The sequence below is a fragment of the Liolophura sinensis genome, chromosome 7 (assembly GCF_032854445.1).
Source record: "Liolophura sinensis isolate JHLJ2023 chromosome 7, CUHK_Ljap_v2, whole genome shotgun sequence".
NCBI classification, from domain to species: domain Eukaryota; kingdom Metazoa; phylum Mollusca; class Polyplacophora; order Chitonida; family Chitonidae; genus Liolophura; species Liolophura sinensis.
In genome coordinates this window covers 36,731,365-36,749,035 of record NC_088301.1, presented here as the reverse complement: position 1 = coordinate 36,749,035, position 17,671 = coordinate 36,731,365, and the positions used below count along the sequence as shown (strand labels likewise).

The window sequence follows — 17,671 nt, the reverse complement described above, 5'->3', positions numbered from 1 at the left end:
TTGTGGTACTTACCAGCCAAGAGTATCAACATCTTCAATTTTGAAACCAAGACTATGTATCTGGTAAAACATGTACCTAGATATCAATATTCATTGATGTGTTTACACTGCAACCAGCAGTATTTCAGCCATACAATAGCTTATTTTTAAACGTCACTACAAGAAGATTGTCAGTATTAAATCAGTTACTGTTTCCAGCATTACTATCTTCAGGTGTAATTTTAACGCCGCCAATGTAGTGGTATCTTCTCTTCAGTGGTTTAGCTTGCAAGTGATATGATAACTGACAAATTTGCGAGTCCAACTCCAGCAGCGAAGCGAAGGACAGTCCTACTTCACCAGCAGATTCATTTTTCCCGTCTATGCGAGCTGCCACTATGCATTTAACGTTCGCGATGAGCTCCCATCGCTAATGACTGTTATGGTGACAGAACACTTCCGCTTAACTTGCACAGGCGCGGCTGCAAAGGGACACAGCCACGTGGCATTTAGCCTACCACTGGCGTGTACAAAGGTCTGCGTTGGCAAATGAAATACAATGGAGAAACTTTTGTCCCATCCCTAAAAAAACAAAACAACGCCGACTTGTATTTAGCCCAAATATTTATTGTCAGGTGCGTTTCTGGAAACACATTATTTTTCTGAAGAGCCTTAGCATCAAAACAATATATAAAAAGTTCTACAGTGACTTAAGGACAAATATGACTATATATGCCGTCCCCGCAACTGCCCCAACGAACAAGTAAGATTGGGTAGTGGGCAGTGGCACATTACCGACCCCTCTATGCCAGCTGGAAAGCACAAACCAAGTGTGTGGGAGATGTCATCATTCCTATCTCTTTGGCTCTCAATAAAGGATAATAGAAGGTCGTCTGGGCTAATACTAAAAGCACAGACTTCTAAGAAATTCTTCAAACAATCAGTAACAGGAATTTACGAATCCATTTTGATGGTTAGATGATGCCACTTGCCTTGATTCTAATTGGTAGAGAAATCCATAATGCTGCACCCAGCAGTGAGAATTAAATTTTTTTTGAGGTACTTAGTTTTGTTATTGGGAATATGTATATTATGTCTTGTTGAATGTATGGCAGCAGTGTAAACATATTTCTTTGACAAAGGAATTCTTTTAAATGACTTAAGGCTGCAAGGTTGATGGCTTTAAATAAGAGCTAAGGAACTCTCTTGTAAAACTCTCTTTCTAGAAGGCATATAGTAGCAATTGACAGAAGATGGTTGAATTGATGTGAAAGATTTTTTTTTTAACACCTACGAATGCTCAAAACTTGATTGAATTTTACATTTCAACGTCTCTTGATTGCCTAGGAAAAAGCTCTGGTTGGAGAAGCAAAAACCTTTTAAAATGTGAACCAAAATCAGCTGTACATAAAGATCAAAGATCGCTAAAGCCAGATGAAGATACATGTACCGGTAGTAAGACTGATGCTTGCAGTGGTAAAACAAAAGGTATGAAGTTGGAATGGTTTTATGAGAGCGCTTACAATATTTAGCTCACTGGATAATATTGTTAATTATTATAAAACATTTTTTGTTATTTTATTAATTTTACATTCTTTTTAAAACCTTTGCCACAACTTTGATGTGAACTTTGCTATTCTAAAATTCTAGAACATTTTGACAGGTTTCCTTAAAACATATAACCCATAAACACCACCACTGTAACTTCTTAGAAGTGAAATAATTCCCTGTGAATGGTGTCAAAACAAGTATGTAATATGTTATCAGAAGCCATTAATCATAGATTGTGTAAGGGATCAAATTGGCCTAGTGTTTGACGCGCCAGCTTGGCGCAATGACCCAGGAACCTCTCACTAATGAAATATTCTTTCTTAAATGTATTCTGTCAAAACAAAAATAAAACGATGTAAGTTGTACTCCTTGAACCATTGTTTCAGACTCGGCTAGTTGTCCTGCAAAGTGTGGAGCAAAAGCGAAGTCTCCAAATTTGTCCTGCACAGGTGGTGATCGCAGAGGTGATTCGAAAAGTACCAAAGCAAATGGTAAGTACATCTATGTGTTATTCAGAAAAGATTAGACAGGACAGGAATATGAAATATGAACAGGAATAGAAACAAGTGTGTTTACCTAATATTAATCTGTTCGTATTGGTGGATTTTCTGCTGAACCGATGAACCTACATGCTTAAAACTGACCAAAGAAGGAAAAATTATTGAGTTACATCGAGCAATAATCAAAAAACAAATGCAAGCTACAGACAGTGCTTGATATTGATTAATTTATAACAGTTTATATTATTTAACACTTCAGATGTTGGTTTAGGTAGGTATACAAAGTTTTATTTGCAGGAAAGAGAAAATTACCATTATTTGGCAGTGTACTTCCTAATTAAGACAAGAAGTTTGCTTTTCACTTTTTCATGCAAATGGCTTGATTTACAAGATCAGAATTTCTACTCATCAGGAGCTTCAACACCTAGAACTCCAATTGAAAAGCGCACTCGTTCTTCAAGAGGAAAAGTGAAGACTCCACTTCTTTTCCAAGTAACACCAAAGAGGACAGTTCGGAGTAAGTCATCAGAATTGTCAGCAAAGTCTGCTTTGGAATTAGGCGTCAGTGCTGTAAGTGGGCATAAGAAGAACACTGGGGATACAGTTTTTAACCGTGATGTAAAAGTAATTACAAATAAAAACAACAAGTCTGCTGAATCCTCTTTAGTGAAGGAAGTTGAGGGAAAACTTGATGACAAGGCTCGTCACAAAAAGAACTCTTCTGAAATGTCAAAACCCTCTGCAGTTGCCGACGAAACAACTCTTATGGTAAATGTTGAAAGCACGTCTAAAGTAGACCCTTCATTGGCAAAAGTGAAAAGAAAAAAAGAGAAGGTGGACCATGCGAAAAGGACAAACAAAGTCACTGTAACCACTGACACTGAAGTGAAAGTAGGCTTGAAGACAAGACTTGGAAACACTTCTGCCAAAACATCCTGCCCCACTGAAAATAATGTAAAGACGAATAAGAAGACCAATTGCAAAAGGTTTTCTGAGGCCAATATGAGCTCAGACAAGAAGTCAGAAAATAACCAAGGTACATGTACACTGTATGAAAATATTTTCCTTTTTTGATCATTTCCATTGTTTGTCAGAAAAGTTTCCAAATTAATTTCTGTTTGATATTTATGATGTAAAAGTATTATTTGTATTGATCTACCAGTTGGTTTCTGTTTTCTCACCTGTTGTTAATGGTGAATTAATGGTTGGAGACATTGCTAGGCTTGAGGAGCCTAAAATTATTTTAGTTTTCATTAATTACAAATTAAATTCAGCTAGTTATTACTGACAGCAGGTGTCTATTACATGTACCTTTAACAGCAGGTCAGTGGGTGGTAGAGTGTTCATTAAATCTGGCTTTCCAGCTGAATTTGATGGATGAAACAAAGACACAGTCACAGACTGTTAACACCAAAAATGTTTCCCTACATTTTATTTGGTACTTTGCATTGACCAATCATATTCCAATGTAGGAATGTTGAAGGAACACGTATTTTAGCTCCTGATCAACTTTGCAGGAAAAGTATTTTTGAAGTCATGTCTGTCTGTTAACAAAGTATGTTGAGAACTGATTCAAGTGTCATTAATATTTGTGAACTTGTTTATCTCTGGTCTAGTAACAAGCTTATGGGAAATGTTAGAATAAGAAATCATTTCTGGCTTGATCACATGTGCATTGTAAATATCTATCCCCAGAACTATTCAGCCAAATTCACTGAAAATGGATACATGGATTCACTGGTGGATTCCATGATTTCATATTTTGCTGTGTAGATCTTGTTAACATTGTCTCCAAAACAGTATGCTATAATGTAATGTGTCTGTAAATAAAAAAGTTTTCTGGACTTGTGAAGAGCTGCAGAGCTGAGGGGATTTGGATAGGTAAGTTTCATGTTTTGATAGGGCCACACTATTAGTTGATGGGGGCTACATTTTATTTATCACAATTCATAGAAAAATTAGCCTTTTGGTATCTAAAATGGTCAATTTTGGTTGTGTACAGAAAGTACATGTATATTGTGTCTATACTGTACCGGTAGGCTTCACTGCACGTTTCATCTGGTAAAACACCTTCTGTTTTTCACAGATGAAGAGAGGTACCCAGATATGCCAGATGTAATACCAGATTCTCTTCCTGACAACCCAGAGTGGTAAGTGCCTAGCTTGCATGTTTCCATGTTTGCATGCATACAAGCAGAATGGCAGAGACTAGTATCTCTCTACCTCAAATGACAAGGACATTTAGACCAAAATCTCCCAGCATATAGCTTGTAAACTGGTAAATGTAGTGTCTTTTGCTGGAAGTTAGATGGCAATCTGCAATATGGTCACCTGTGCCATGTTTGAATTTAAATATTTAGTTGAAGTATTGTTGTTGAAATACCTTAATGCTGTTAGAAGCTTAGAAATATGACCTTATTTTGAGACATTGTTACCAAACTTTGTTTTAAGTAGCTGTATAAATTGTGGATTTTTTAATGTTTCAGTTTCAAGACAAGTATGCATGACTTTGGCGAGTCTCTGAATGACTTAGCTACTTGTGAGAAGAAATCATTGGCTGTTAGTGTTTGTGCAGAAAAGGTGATCACCATTTGAAACTCTTACTCTATATACATGCTTTAAAGTGCTCCTACAAAATCAACTTATAGTCCTTGTAATCCATTTTTACTCCTTAACCTCTTAGGGATAAGGAATATTGTTTTGGGTCCGTCCTGCCATCCATCCGTTTGTCTGTGCGTCCATTTTCATTTCTTCTCATTGCGATTTCTCTGAACCTATTGAAATTGTTGAAAGTTTGCAGAAATGGTTATTGTAACTTATAAATGTGTGTTTAAATAAATTTGCATATTAATTAGCACAGTGTTCATAACATACAGATCTTGTCATCGTGATATCTCTGAATCTATTGAATGGAAATTAATGAAGGTTTGCAGAGATGGTTATTGTAATTCATAGATATTTATTTCATATCAGTGAAATCTGAACATTTAACATTTGAACACATTAAGGCAACTAAAATTCTAACAGGAAGCCAGAATAAGTTTTATATTGTGTCTGGAGAAACCAACTGAAAGCAAGTGACAAGTCACATTGCAACCTTATTGCTTCACTATTTGTATAGGATGTGCTATTTAAACATTATATAGCTCACATTGTTCTTTGTTTTCACTTTTCCTTATTTTCGTTATTTTATCTACATTTTGTTCATTTAAAAATGGGATTTGTATCATTTGTATCTGGCAGCTTCAGGGCTTCTCTTTTTGTGTGATTTTTAGGCTGAATACCTCAACTTAAAACATATTAATAAATGCTAACCAGTATTGTTTTAAAACTATGGTAGACAAGAAAACTGTGAACAGCAGAAATTTGGTAGTTGTAAGGCAATACTTTTGTTCTGACATATACAGTGAATTAATGAAATTTTTTTCAATGCCTCATAATTGACCTTGGGATTCACTGCCAATATTCAGACTCGGCTTGCAGGCCAATACAGTAACAGGCCAATGCCAAGGCACTAGTTAAAAACTTGAATGATCACATATCTTACTAGAAGGCTGTTAAAGAGTAATATTTTGCCACCTGAAATTCGTAGTAGCAGTGTTGAACTGTTTTTTTTTTTTCACAGGTAGCAACAAAGTTTGGTACTGGTTTTTCAAGGCAAGGTTGTAAAGTTGGCTATGACAGCACTATTAATGGCCCATCTATTGGCAGTGGAAGACAATCTATAGAAAAGAATGTTGGAGAAACATCTGTTGAATCTTCCATTGAATGCTCAGTTACTGTTCCAAATAGAAGAACATCATGTCTTACCAAATCTAGAAATGAAAAAGGTAATTAAATGATGCGTCAGCACTTATATATGAAACATATTTCAGTTGAAAGCAGAATGCTCAGAATCTCAAAGCATCACCAACAAATCTTCTTACATTATTCAGCCATTGAAATGGAAAGTCAAACTAAGGCCCGCCATATTTTATATCCATACTTTTAGTAAGGCAGTGGGGAATATACCTCCCATGTTAAAGATTGTGACACCAGACTGCTGTCAACACTGTTTACACTTTTGAAGTTAACAAAGTTTAACTAAACTATTATGCATTTGGAAAAAAAAAAAAGAAAGAAAAATGAAGTGTTGGTCTCAGATATTTTAATACCAGTCTTTCATTAGAATTTAACCAGGTACTGTCCAGATGTTGCCCATGTTCATTTGCAAAACAACTCCGTGCTATGTATATCTAAATTTATACCATTATTCCAATATTCTGTGAACACGTTTGCACATACATTCATATGAATAACTTGTCTACTGTTAAAACCTCAAACTTAGTGCCATATCCAGCTCTGACTTGCATGTCATGTAGGTTCAGCATTAATACTGAGGCCAGAACTTTGATATGGTTATCTATTAGTTTTTGTTTTTTTCCATTTTAAGGATTAGTGACAAGATTTGATTTGTATGTTTGTTTCAAATTGGGTGATGAGAGACTTGGCAAGGTAACAGTAGACAAGTGCACATGGCACCTGTGAATGGGATTTGGGTTTCATTGAGCCAGGTCTCTTCACACCATTATGCTGGCCACTATCATGTATGTAAAAAATTCTTAAGTATGTCGTAAAACTTAATCAAATAAATAAAAAAAAACTGTATTGTGATTCATGCTCATTTATTTTTCTAGGTGGAAAGCCCAGCAAAGAGAACATGACAGTTGACCCATATGACTTCAATTGTGAAACTCAGAGCAGCGCCAGTTCAAAATACAAATCTGAAGCAAGTTACAAACCTAATAGAATATTCAAATATAGAAACAAGAGAGCAGTAGTGGAGACAAAACCTGAAATCACATCAAGATCAAAGAAAACTAAAAGTACAGCAAAAGGAATATTTAAAAATGTCCCTAAAGCAAAGAAATCCCAGAAAAGTTTGCCACATGTAAGTGTTCAGAAGTTGAACCCATTCGAATTTGTTCTTTTCCCAAAAATGTCAAATACACCTCAAATGATTGATGATCCTTCACAAGGATTTTCAGCGCACCTTACCAACTCAGGCAATGAAGAGAGTTCTCCTAAAGTATCTCTCACCACTGTTACCTTACAGCAAGGATCAATTTCAAGAAATGGTACTCCTTTCCAGTTGCTTCAGAAGATGGAAGAAAGAGTAGATCAAGCTACTGTAGACCAGATAGAGACATCCCCTGTTTTGGATAATGATCTGGAGCCATTAACTTCAAAAGCTGACGACACAGATTATAATGAGGTTCCAGATGGAACTAAAGAAGTGAGTGTTTACTTATTAATCTGACAGTATTATCGTTAACAGGGATTACACTTTCTGAATATAGCACAAATTCTAGTGCTGAAATTTGGCTGAGACCACTGCGGATTTCGAACCAGCGACCTCAGAGTCAGGCACCAAACCGCCTGCAATACATGTCAACCGTCCAGACCACTCGACCAACAGGCCTTCCACAAAAATAGAAGGTAGTTGACCGGTAGACTTCACAGCGAACATGTATTACCCCTCTGATGATCAGAAAGTGTAGTCACTGTTAACGATAATACTGTTATTTAATCCACTTTCTAAATGACATCTATACCTGTCTGATATATTCATCTAAGGGAGTGACGTCGTTTGTGATCAGTTCAGAAAGTGTAATCCCTGTTAACGATAACGATAATACTGTTACTTAATCCACTTTCTAAATGACATCTATACCTGTCTGATATATTCACCTAAGGGAGTGACGTCGTTTGTGATCATCAGAGGGGTAATACATGTTCGCTGTAAAGTCTACCGGTCAACTACCTTCTATTTTTGTGGAAGGCCTGTTGGTCGAGTGGTCTAGACGGTTGACATGTATTGCAGGCGGTTTGGTGCCTGACTCTGAGGTCGCTGGTTTGAAACCCGCAGTGGTCTCAGCCAAATTTCAGCACTAGAATTTGTGCTATATTCAGAAAGGGTAATCCCTGTTAACGATAATACTGTTACTTAATCCACTTTCTAAATGACATCTATACCTGTTATTAATCTGAGTTTAATTCCTTATCAGGGCCTGGCTTTGTAGTGTGATAACTGTCCCTTTGCAAAATGAAGGCATTTTGGATTACATGCTTTGTAATTTCTCAATTTTTTTGATGCAACATTACCATTGTAGTCCTACTATTACATCTAGATGTACATGAACCCAGCTCTTGCTGACAGGCAAAGTTTGGAAATGTCCTTAAGTAGTTTGTAAAATGTAAATAAAAACCAGATACTGAAGACATTGCCTTTCTCTGTCATTAATAACTGTCAATCAAATTAGCCCAGTTTGATGAACAATTTATAGTTGTATGCTTTAGTGTAACAAATTACTATCAATTTTCAGTTGTTTCAAACAATCCAAGACAGATTACATAAAGATTTAGATTTAGATCTAGATCTGGCCTTATCGTCTACAAGAACTGAGGAAGTAAACAAAACCAAGGAAGTAAGTACATGTGCTCTTGTTGTCGTCAACAAGGCCAAATGCTAGCTGAGTGGTCTATTGGATTAAACTTGATTCTTAATTCTTTTATTCGCCAGTTTGTACACATACATATCATTATATAATAATTTAAAAGGGTAAAATCAACAAGATTATATAAGAAAAGAAAAATCTGACTATCTGGTTTTAATAAAGCTAGAGGAACCTGATGTGATTTTCCATGAGTTTATTATATTTAATCTTGACAGCTTTGACTGGGACAGCGTTGGTATGAATATGTCCTAACCTTTATACATATATTCATCCTGGATAAATGCTCTTGTCACAATGAGTGAAAATCTTGTCTTCAAATGGGGTCATGCTGTATTGTTAGTGATGTTTTGTTGCAGGTCAGGGTGTCCAGAAGGAGAAAATGTAAAGCCTACGTCACAAATTACAAAGAGACTTCAGAAAGGTGATTGTCTTACTATTCTGTACTCCTTCTACAAAGTAACTGTGAATAGTCATTAAGGGGAATTACAAGTAGTTAGCTCAGTGAACAGACTAAAATGTGTGGCTATAATTTAACCTGAAAAAATCATTTTTTCTGTAGTTTCCATATTCGTTTTCAATTGAATGCAATGATGTTTTTGCTTTTTTTTCAGTGAAGATGAAAACCCACAAAAAGATGAAAACCCTGATGTTTCCCCTACAACAGTAAGTAATCTTTATTCTCAGTGGTAATTTTTTCTGTGGGATTATCAAACAGATTAATGCTGCAAAAAAAGCTTTATGCTCTGTTGAGAATTTTGTTCTGTATATTTTTATGAAGTATATGCAGTTTTAGGACAGTAAAGGTGATGTATAAAGAAAATAAAGGTAACTGTTCAGCAGAATTCGGTGAAACAACAAATACCACTACAGTGGTGTTATACTCTTATTCATGTGATAATTCCACACCTTGTGCTTTATCTTTTTCAAGTAAGGACACAACCACAAATTCTTATTCTAATTTCGTTTACAATTGTGTAACATTTTCTTTGTTTTAATGATCACATCACATTATATTTTGGTGAAAATTGCATTCTGATTTATGTTTTACATTTAGTGAAACAATCGTTCTCATTCCACTCAGTTGATACATGGATACAGCATGGACCAAGGATGTTCTTTTTCAACATTTTCTCTAGCAGGTTCACACATCAATGTGCTAGTCCAATGGAAAGTGAATAATTGAAATTGTAATATCACCAAAATCACCTTGACTGTCACAGAAGCATATCGTTTACTTCGTTATAATATTGTGAAACCAAAATATGTGTCTGGCATAACAACGTCAGAAAGATATCTCCAAAATTTAAATTAACCAGGACTGTTCAAATTTGGTGACAGACTTTTTTACCTGATCAATTTTTGATTAATGTAGCCTTATATTAAGACTGACCAATGTTTCCCAATATTACCTTCAACTATTAAAATTGGATATTTTGGGCATTAGTGTTTTGCATTATATGTAGCAGTAAGTAATAAATACAAGTGTGGAGATAGTAGATAAAATAATGAAGAAAAATGCTTTCAACTTTCTACATGACTCCTACTGCAGTTTTGACCCTTCAGTTGTCTCCTGAGGGAATTTTAATATTAATATACATGTAGTCTGAATCATGTACAAAGTTGACATAGTGTTTTTCTTTATTACTTTATATATATTTTTTATTTTTTATTCTCTTTCAGCTTTGCAGTTTTCAAAGTGATGGTGATGCAAGGTGAGTTACTCTTCCTTTGCATGATGGCTGGCATGTACACTCTTTAGCGTGGATTTCTATTGTATACTGTCTTTGGTTTCTCTTGGTTAGTCCGTGTAGTCCAGTATGCTTTTTCATTCCCCGGGCATATAATGTAGGAGAATACAGCAACCTTTCAAGCTGTCAGTTTTATCTTGTCAAGTATACCTACAGTTTCTAAGGGATTTTCATGAAACAGTAGCTGTGCTTATTGCTCTTTGAATTTGAACTAGAGTGAAATTTTGTCAGTGCTACTTCTCCTAACATTCTCAAAAGATTTTAATGAAATTTGACCACCACGCTATGGAGGATACATACATGTAGATATGCATGTTATGGTTCCATTCCATGAATTGTTTTCTGAGTTATATCAAAGATACATGTAGAATTAGGAATGGATAGAAATGAGATGGATTTTCCTGGATCTTGGCAGATGTGTTTGGGACAGTATGTACATGTAGACATGAATGAGTCTTTTCCATTACTGACTGGCCTCTGCAAAACCTGATCAAGAGGGTATGTCTTACCTAATAAGCAGTTAAGGATGTGTTGTGGCAAATGTTAAGGATGGTTTGTCAAAAACTTTTTCATTATAAAGTGGCTGCCATTTGGACATATCATTTGGACTTGAATGAAAAAGGACCTTGTATACTTTAATCCTCCTAAAGTTTTAATAGTCTTTTTTTGAGAGCTTGCCAGTTCAACTCCAAAGGTTTCAGTAAATTTTAATGAAAACATGAGATGAGCGTGAACCTACAAGCATATTCATTTACTGTGAATTACTTTGCAACTTAACAGCATCCGATGTGGTACTTTGAAGATGGACTTCAGGTTTCCTTTACCCATAAAACTCGCCACCCTCATGTAAGTGAAAAATGTTGAACATGTTGTTTAAACAAACAAATAAATAAATAACGTTAAAACTGTAGTGTATGTTTATCTGTCTTTATGTTCAAGGACTGATATCAGCTGGTTGCAGTCCCAGTCGATGAAGCCTCCTTCTAAAACCTATTTGAAAAAACCTGGCTTTGACTTCACGTCCTTGTCAAAGGTAAGCTCCATTTCGGGTAAAGTGTATAGTGTTGTTCCTCGAGGTGTGGCAGAATTTAAATACTTTATATGGGCAATATACAGTGTAATATTGCTGTTCATTTTAGCATGCCTACACCTCAAATGTCGGCATTATATAAAATGTTAAGTATGGTATCTTAAAAAATATTGCATGTATTTATCACTGGTTTTGTATACATGTAAAACATGTTGATACTCTGTGTTGAATTAATTACGAAACTCTGTCTTGTGTATAATAGAATCAATCTTAAGGTGAACGTTAGGGCTGCTATCTCCTACAGCAGGCTATTTACATGTACATAACGGGATGACCATAAATTTCGTCCATGACTAACTTGTCCATTTTTCTTGATTCGGAGGGGTTTGCTTGGAACAAGTATGATATTCTATGGGAGATTTGGAATTTTCATCTCCAAACATGATATTCTGTGACTTTTATTTGCCACTAAAAAGGCACTAAAAAAATTTTAGGCCATTTAGGGTATATTATTAAAATCATATTTCATCGCTATCAGCCCACATTTTTAACTTGTCATTTTAATGCAGTCATTTCCCTGCCTGCGATGTGCTTCCTAGCCTCTTCGATGTTAAATATGTTGTTTCTTTTCGGGGTGCATAGCTTTTCCTTATCTAAATCAGTGACTTCTAGTTTTCATATTATTTGCAGATGACACAAGCATATCACTTAGTGCTGATAATATCACCCACACTATAAATAAACAATGAACCAAGTAATATTCAAAATTGGTTTTGTGCAAATTGTCTGTCATTAAATGTAAATAAAACAAAATATATGATAATCAAACCCACACCCAAACCAATTTCAACCAATGTCCCTCCGACAGCCATAAACTCTGTAAAACCTGGTATGATCAATAAATTCATTGGTATTATTCTGTTATTCTCTAGGACATCACACACAAATTATATTAATGAAAAGATATCTAGAAATATTTCTATTCTATATCATATAAAAAATGTTACTTACACAGATACATTATTCATTCTGTGCTATTCTCTTATTTACCCTCATCTCTCTATCATAACTTTATCCCCTAGACTGAACCTCTATTCATGACACTGAAAATACTTAACATATTTAGGCTGAACATTTTGCATCTTCATAAATTCATACTCATCTATACCAACTTCCCCCGACAGTTGATGCCAGTTTAGAAGGAAGAATCAAACACACTTATCCTACAAGATCAAATCCTCATATTAATCTCTACCAATCTTTTTTACATACAACTTTAGCTAGCCAAACCCTGAAACGCAGCTGTCCACCAGAATGGAATAAACTCGCCATGGCTTAAATCCATTACATAAACATCACTATTTAAAAGTAAAATAAAAGAACTTCTTCTGGAAAATAACTGAACCCTCGTGTTGCGCCTGTTCCCTTGGCTAATCTTGTTGTCTTTATATAATCTATTTAGATCTTTTGATATGTATATGCATGGTCGCCTGTAAGTTAACAGCACTCTAATACATGTATATAGTTCCTAATTTCTATTTACATTGTACCCGGGATGCTGGCAGCATATTCGGTTATCTAATTTATTACAAATTTCATAAATTAACATTTATTTCATGTCTTATTAGGTTTATATTTTTCATATAATATATGTAAAAGAAACTGGTAAATAAAAAGAATCGAGAATTAAGATCTTAATCTTTGCTGTGTACCAGTAATTATGCTGTTTGCAACACTGAAAGATACAATATGGCTATTAGTATTCTGACCAGACATAAAGACCATGTTCATGCCTGATCGCCAGATATCTGATATTAAGGACTGACAAATGTTCAGGCATTCTGAACTCCACAGCTTGAAAACAAGTCTGATTTTCGAGCCACATATATTACATTCTCATGAATTTTCATGTTCAGCAGGTGATCTCAACAGGAAAATTCATCTGAAATTCCACCATGTATGTGCATGTTCATATTAGAAAGTTTGTTTAACGTCAACAGCTATCTCCAGAATTAATGAACTTCTGCCATATGAACAGTGCATGATGTATTGTTTGTGTGATTGTCATTTTATTCTTCCCCAAGCTGTTCTAAGATGAGCAATTAGTTGAACTGGATTTTATTTTTCAGTGTTCATACCAAACCATTGACATCTACACTGATGACTTCAGATATGACTATGATGAGGTCCTATCCCATTGTATCTCCCCAGTAAAATTACCGATCATATGCCAAAAAGAATCAGGTATACAAACATCAGTTTTGCTTGTCATAATGTTCATGTACTTGGAATAGTCATGATAGTTGGTTTCAACACCCCTGCACTTCTTGACTTGACTGTACCACCATATAGTATGTTACATTTGATTGTATTAAATAGAGTATATTAAGGTGTTTTATGAAAAACAAAACTTCTTATTATTGAATAGTCTCACTGTCAGTTTTGCATATGTAGCCATAACATGTGGGTTGGGTTTTAATTTTCACAATTTATTGGCCTTGACCTAGGTCTATTCATTCAAAGCCGCCAAGTCTGTATGTGCCTACGTTACATTGTGTGCACATAATGTATCTCTAGTATAGTATTTAGTGCATTGCAAGGTGGTCTTTATTTTACATGTACTCAACACTGAAAAGCCAATACTATTTAAATATAATTCATAATGTGCATAAATCTTCCTCTGAAATATAGCAACCTGCTAAATTATTTGAGTGATGAAATAATGAAAACTATTTTGGTTGGATTAGCCAATTGTATGACTTCATAGAAAGTATAATTTTATCAGTCTTCATAGAATAATGCCTTTAGAATATGCCTGAATAAACACCTTGTAAACATGTGAAAAGATTGAAGAATTATAGTAATGGTTTTGTTTTTCTCGGACACTGAGTATAATTGTCTTTCTTTTGTTTCAAAGTGACAGCTGAAAATTCAGATGAAAAAGCACCTTCCCAATCCCCTAATGAAAAGACAATAGGAGTAGGTATAACGTTTTGTTAAATACAGTCTAGGTGTAAAAAATTAAATTTAACGTAAAATATTGTACAATCTTTCCAGAACATAGCAACACTAACAAATGGAAAATTATGATGCCAGAAAACCGTTGAGATGTTTAAAAGGTATTTAAGAACTTCCAGTAAGCATGTAGACTATAAGTATAGTGGAAACTCTGGCAAGTCTTCTGAAAATTTTTTGATTATATCTTTAATCATTGGATTAATTAAGATTGGTTTAACCAAAGACTTGAATTGCAGGATGGCGGTAATGAGGTGAAAAATCGTGGTTTAGAGACACTGTGTGTCTGTGATTTGTGGAAAGCCTATGGTGATAACCCATCACTGTCCCTAAATGTCCAGGTAAGTGTAAAATGATATTGTGCCATATTTACCAGGGTAACTGGCTCACTTTTTACTCACAATTGCAAAACCTTAGATAGTCCTGCACCACTTACACAGATGTAGGTACATGTCAGTTGATTTCATTTTTGAATACTGAAGAGCACACTGACCTGTACTCCAGTTTATTCATGTCTGTCATTCACAAATACTGATGTCAACAAAGATAATAACCAGGCAAATTACAACAGTGTTGCTGTGATATGAATATGAGTCACTGTTTAAGCATATTTGTATGCCCATTGCTTATGGTGACAAGTGATAAATGTTACATTCTAAAATAGAAATGTACCTACCGCCTCCGTTGAGATTACATCTCTTATATTCTTGGCTGCTATGCTTTTTACAACCATGATGTTGAAAGTGAGGCTCATGCATTACGTCATCTTATCTGAGATGACTACTTTCGCCTGATGTAAACAACCGCACGTGATGGTGAATGTACCAAACTGTTGAGCAGTGCGCTATTTACAGGCGTTCATGGGTATTATTATCATCTCCATCCTTGCTAAAGCTGAACCATCGCAATTTAAATATATTTGCATAATTATCACTTGATTTTGCATAACAGAATTCAGAGGGGATACAACAATAATTATCATGGGTTCCTCACTGTGTTCCTGACGCTGAATGACCCAAGGTATAAGCTGATATATAAGACTTTTACCATTAGTAAATTAGACTGCAATGACATCCTTTTTCTCATATTCTGTATGAATAATGATGACCAGCTTTGCCTTCAATTCTACAGAAACGCTTGCCTTGCCATACATGATTACTTCTTTCATGGTGTCATTCATGGGCACCGCCATATTGAATAACTTAATATTCATTAGCTAATACATGAGTAATTAGTTCATTTTTATTTTGGATGTTTTGGATCAATTCAGATAGATGCTTGATTTTTATACCATTGGTAGAGATTTAGACTCAAGGAATATGAAAATACTTACTACATATCTGATACTCCTCTGTCAACAATTATCCGCAAATTTGGGTGGGGTGGGTGGCGGGGGGGAGACTATGCTAATGGCGCCCATCTGTACACGAGCCTTGTCACGGTACCGTAGGATCACGTAGAAAGGCACATGATCGCTAAATGATAAATGTTACTGTCACAGTGTCACTAGTAGATCATACCTTCTTGAAGCAATATTGCACAGTGAAAGTTAAATAAATACCTTCATTGTTCAATATTCTTTTTTTACTTATTTTATACTTTTTTTTACATATTTTGATTATCACGATTTTGTGTATTTTAACGAGTTAAGCACTGCATTTATCTATACAGTACAGCTCAGGCTAAAAGTCAAAATCAGGCAGCAGATCAGCGCGATACTAGAGGTGTTTTCGACAGTTTATAGGGCGCATCTAGAGAGTTCCGGGACAGTTACCTACAGAGTCAGTGATCCATCCACTGTGACTGTTCACACACATGGCTGAGCATTGTTATGCCAACGCACTGGCTGTGAAAAATGTAGTTCTTCGTTGGAATGATTTAAAAGCATGTTTGAAAGACTAACACCATATATGAAACTGAAGTAAAATATCTGATTTGATTTTTTTTTTTTTTTGATCTTTCAAAGAAATCATTTACGAGTGAGTCCATGCGAGATTCGTAATGGATCACCACAACTGCTAAAACTATCTCATTCTTCATCTCCCTTAAAAGTGGACAAATAACTTTTGTTTCTTTCGTAGAAGGTTTTCCTTGTTGCAGGAGGCATTTGTCAGTGAAAAATCATATGCCACCCAGTAATTTAGCAGACAAAATTGACACTTGACACTGACATGCCATGCGACGACAACAATGTGGTATTTCACTACGAATTTCACGTACAAATGTGGAAAAAACATGATACAGGACAAGTTATTTTGTCTGTATAATATTACTTTTTGAAGAATTGGTAGTTTGTCCCAAACCATGTTGAAAAAGCACCCACAGAGCAAAAGCAAGAAGGAAAAGTGTTTCTCACAGGAAAAGAAATAATTTTCCATTTGCAAAAATTACACATTGTTTGAAGCTTTTGGCTTACCGGACAGTGTAGCCTACCTTAAATATTTTCTTTACTGGCTGTCTTTGACTACAAAATACTTCGATGGAAATAATTCCATTCTGTTAATTTATGCTTAACAATACATTATTTGTACCAACACCCAGATAAAATCTGATATCAAATTTTATTTGTGAACTTGAATAAAAGTTGAAGCAAAATATATGGGACTATCTTATACCTGTATTAGTAACATATGTTTACAAGTTGTTTTTTTTTTCTTCAGTTTGGATAGTAATGTTTTGATGTATACTGTATTTGTGTAAAAATATCATGGGTGTTAGCAGCAACAGCAAAACAATTATTGAGCTCTTAATTGAAATACTCAGAAGTCACAGAGACTTGGGAGAAGAACTCCTGCATTCCTAGACTCCAGCTATAACACTTTGCCAAGATTAAAGAACAATAGGCGTAAGTAAATAATACTCACAAGTGTCAAACGTTATTAACTGACACACACTGTATGGTTATGAAATGAATTAATCTCTCAAAACTGCTGGTGCTGGATTCGCTGTTTCTGTGCAAATCCCTCTTCCGTATGACTTCCCAGGTGGCATTTTGGTTAGCAGTTATGTCTGTAGGCAATCAATATTGTAGGCTAATCTTGAAAACTTTGTTAACACACCAGTCAAATAAAAAAAAATACACCAGCCAGTTCGGGTTACTGGTTAAAAACACCAATAGCTGCACAAGTCTGTCAAACAGAAGTAGCCTACGGTGAAAAGTCAACAGCCTGCTGATACCCAATTCTGTCCTAAACATGCATGTTTTGGGGGTTTTTTTTGTTTTTTGTTTTTCAGTTCTTTTGATATGAGGCTTACACAATCCTTACAGTAATATAAGTACATGATGTTATTTAAATGTATTTTTCACACAAAACCGACAAATGATAAGACATGAGTGAAGGATTACGCTAA

General features: G+C 35.2%; 1 protein-coding gene across 9 annotated transcripts in view; it reads left to right on the top strand.

Moving 5' to 3' along the window:
• The window catches only part of LOC135471907 (synaptonemal complex protein 2-like), a 60,698-nt gene that overhangs the window by 28,521 nt on the left and 14,506 nt on the right, over window positions 1-17,671 (top strand). For 5 of the 9 annotated variants that reach the window (XM_064751335.1, XM_064751332.1, XM_064751333.1 and 2 more), the window contains 16 exons: window positions 1,327-1,467; window positions 1,917-2,021; window positions 2,443-3,066; window positions 4,117-4,180; window positions 4,517-4,610; window positions 5,656-5,860; window positions 6,707-6,960; window positions 7,126-7,305; window positions 8,396-8,497; window positions 8,884-8,948; window positions 9,139-9,190; window positions 10,208-10,239; window positions 11,215-11,308; window positions 13,435-13,549; window positions 14,223-14,284; window positions 14,560-14,661. In XM_064751335.1, coding sequence (XP_064607405.1) covers window positions 1,327-1,467; window positions 1,917-2,021; window positions 2,443-3,066; window positions 4,117-4,180; window positions 4,517-4,610; window positions 5,656-5,860; window positions 6,707-6,960; window positions 7,126-7,305; window positions 8,396-8,497; window positions 8,884-8,948; window positions 9,139-9,190; window positions 10,208-10,239; window positions 11,215-11,308; window positions 13,435-13,549; window positions 14,223-14,284; window positions 14,560-14,661 — 2,291 coding nt within the window. Of the gene's footprint in view, window positions 1-1,326; window positions 1,468-1,916; window positions 2,022-2,442; window positions 3,067-4,116; window positions 4,181-4,516; window positions 4,611-5,655; window positions 5,861-6,706; window positions 6,961-7,125; window positions 7,306-8,395; window positions 8,498-8,883; window positions 8,949-9,138; window positions 9,191-10,207; window positions 10,240-11,214; window positions 11,309-13,434; window positions 13,550-14,222; window positions 14,285-14,559; window positions 14,662-15,271; window positions 15,341-17,671 lie in introns of all 9 variants that reach the window. The other 4 variants (XM_064751341.1, XM_064751338.1, XM_064751337.1 and 1 more) reach the window with 4 other exon arrangements.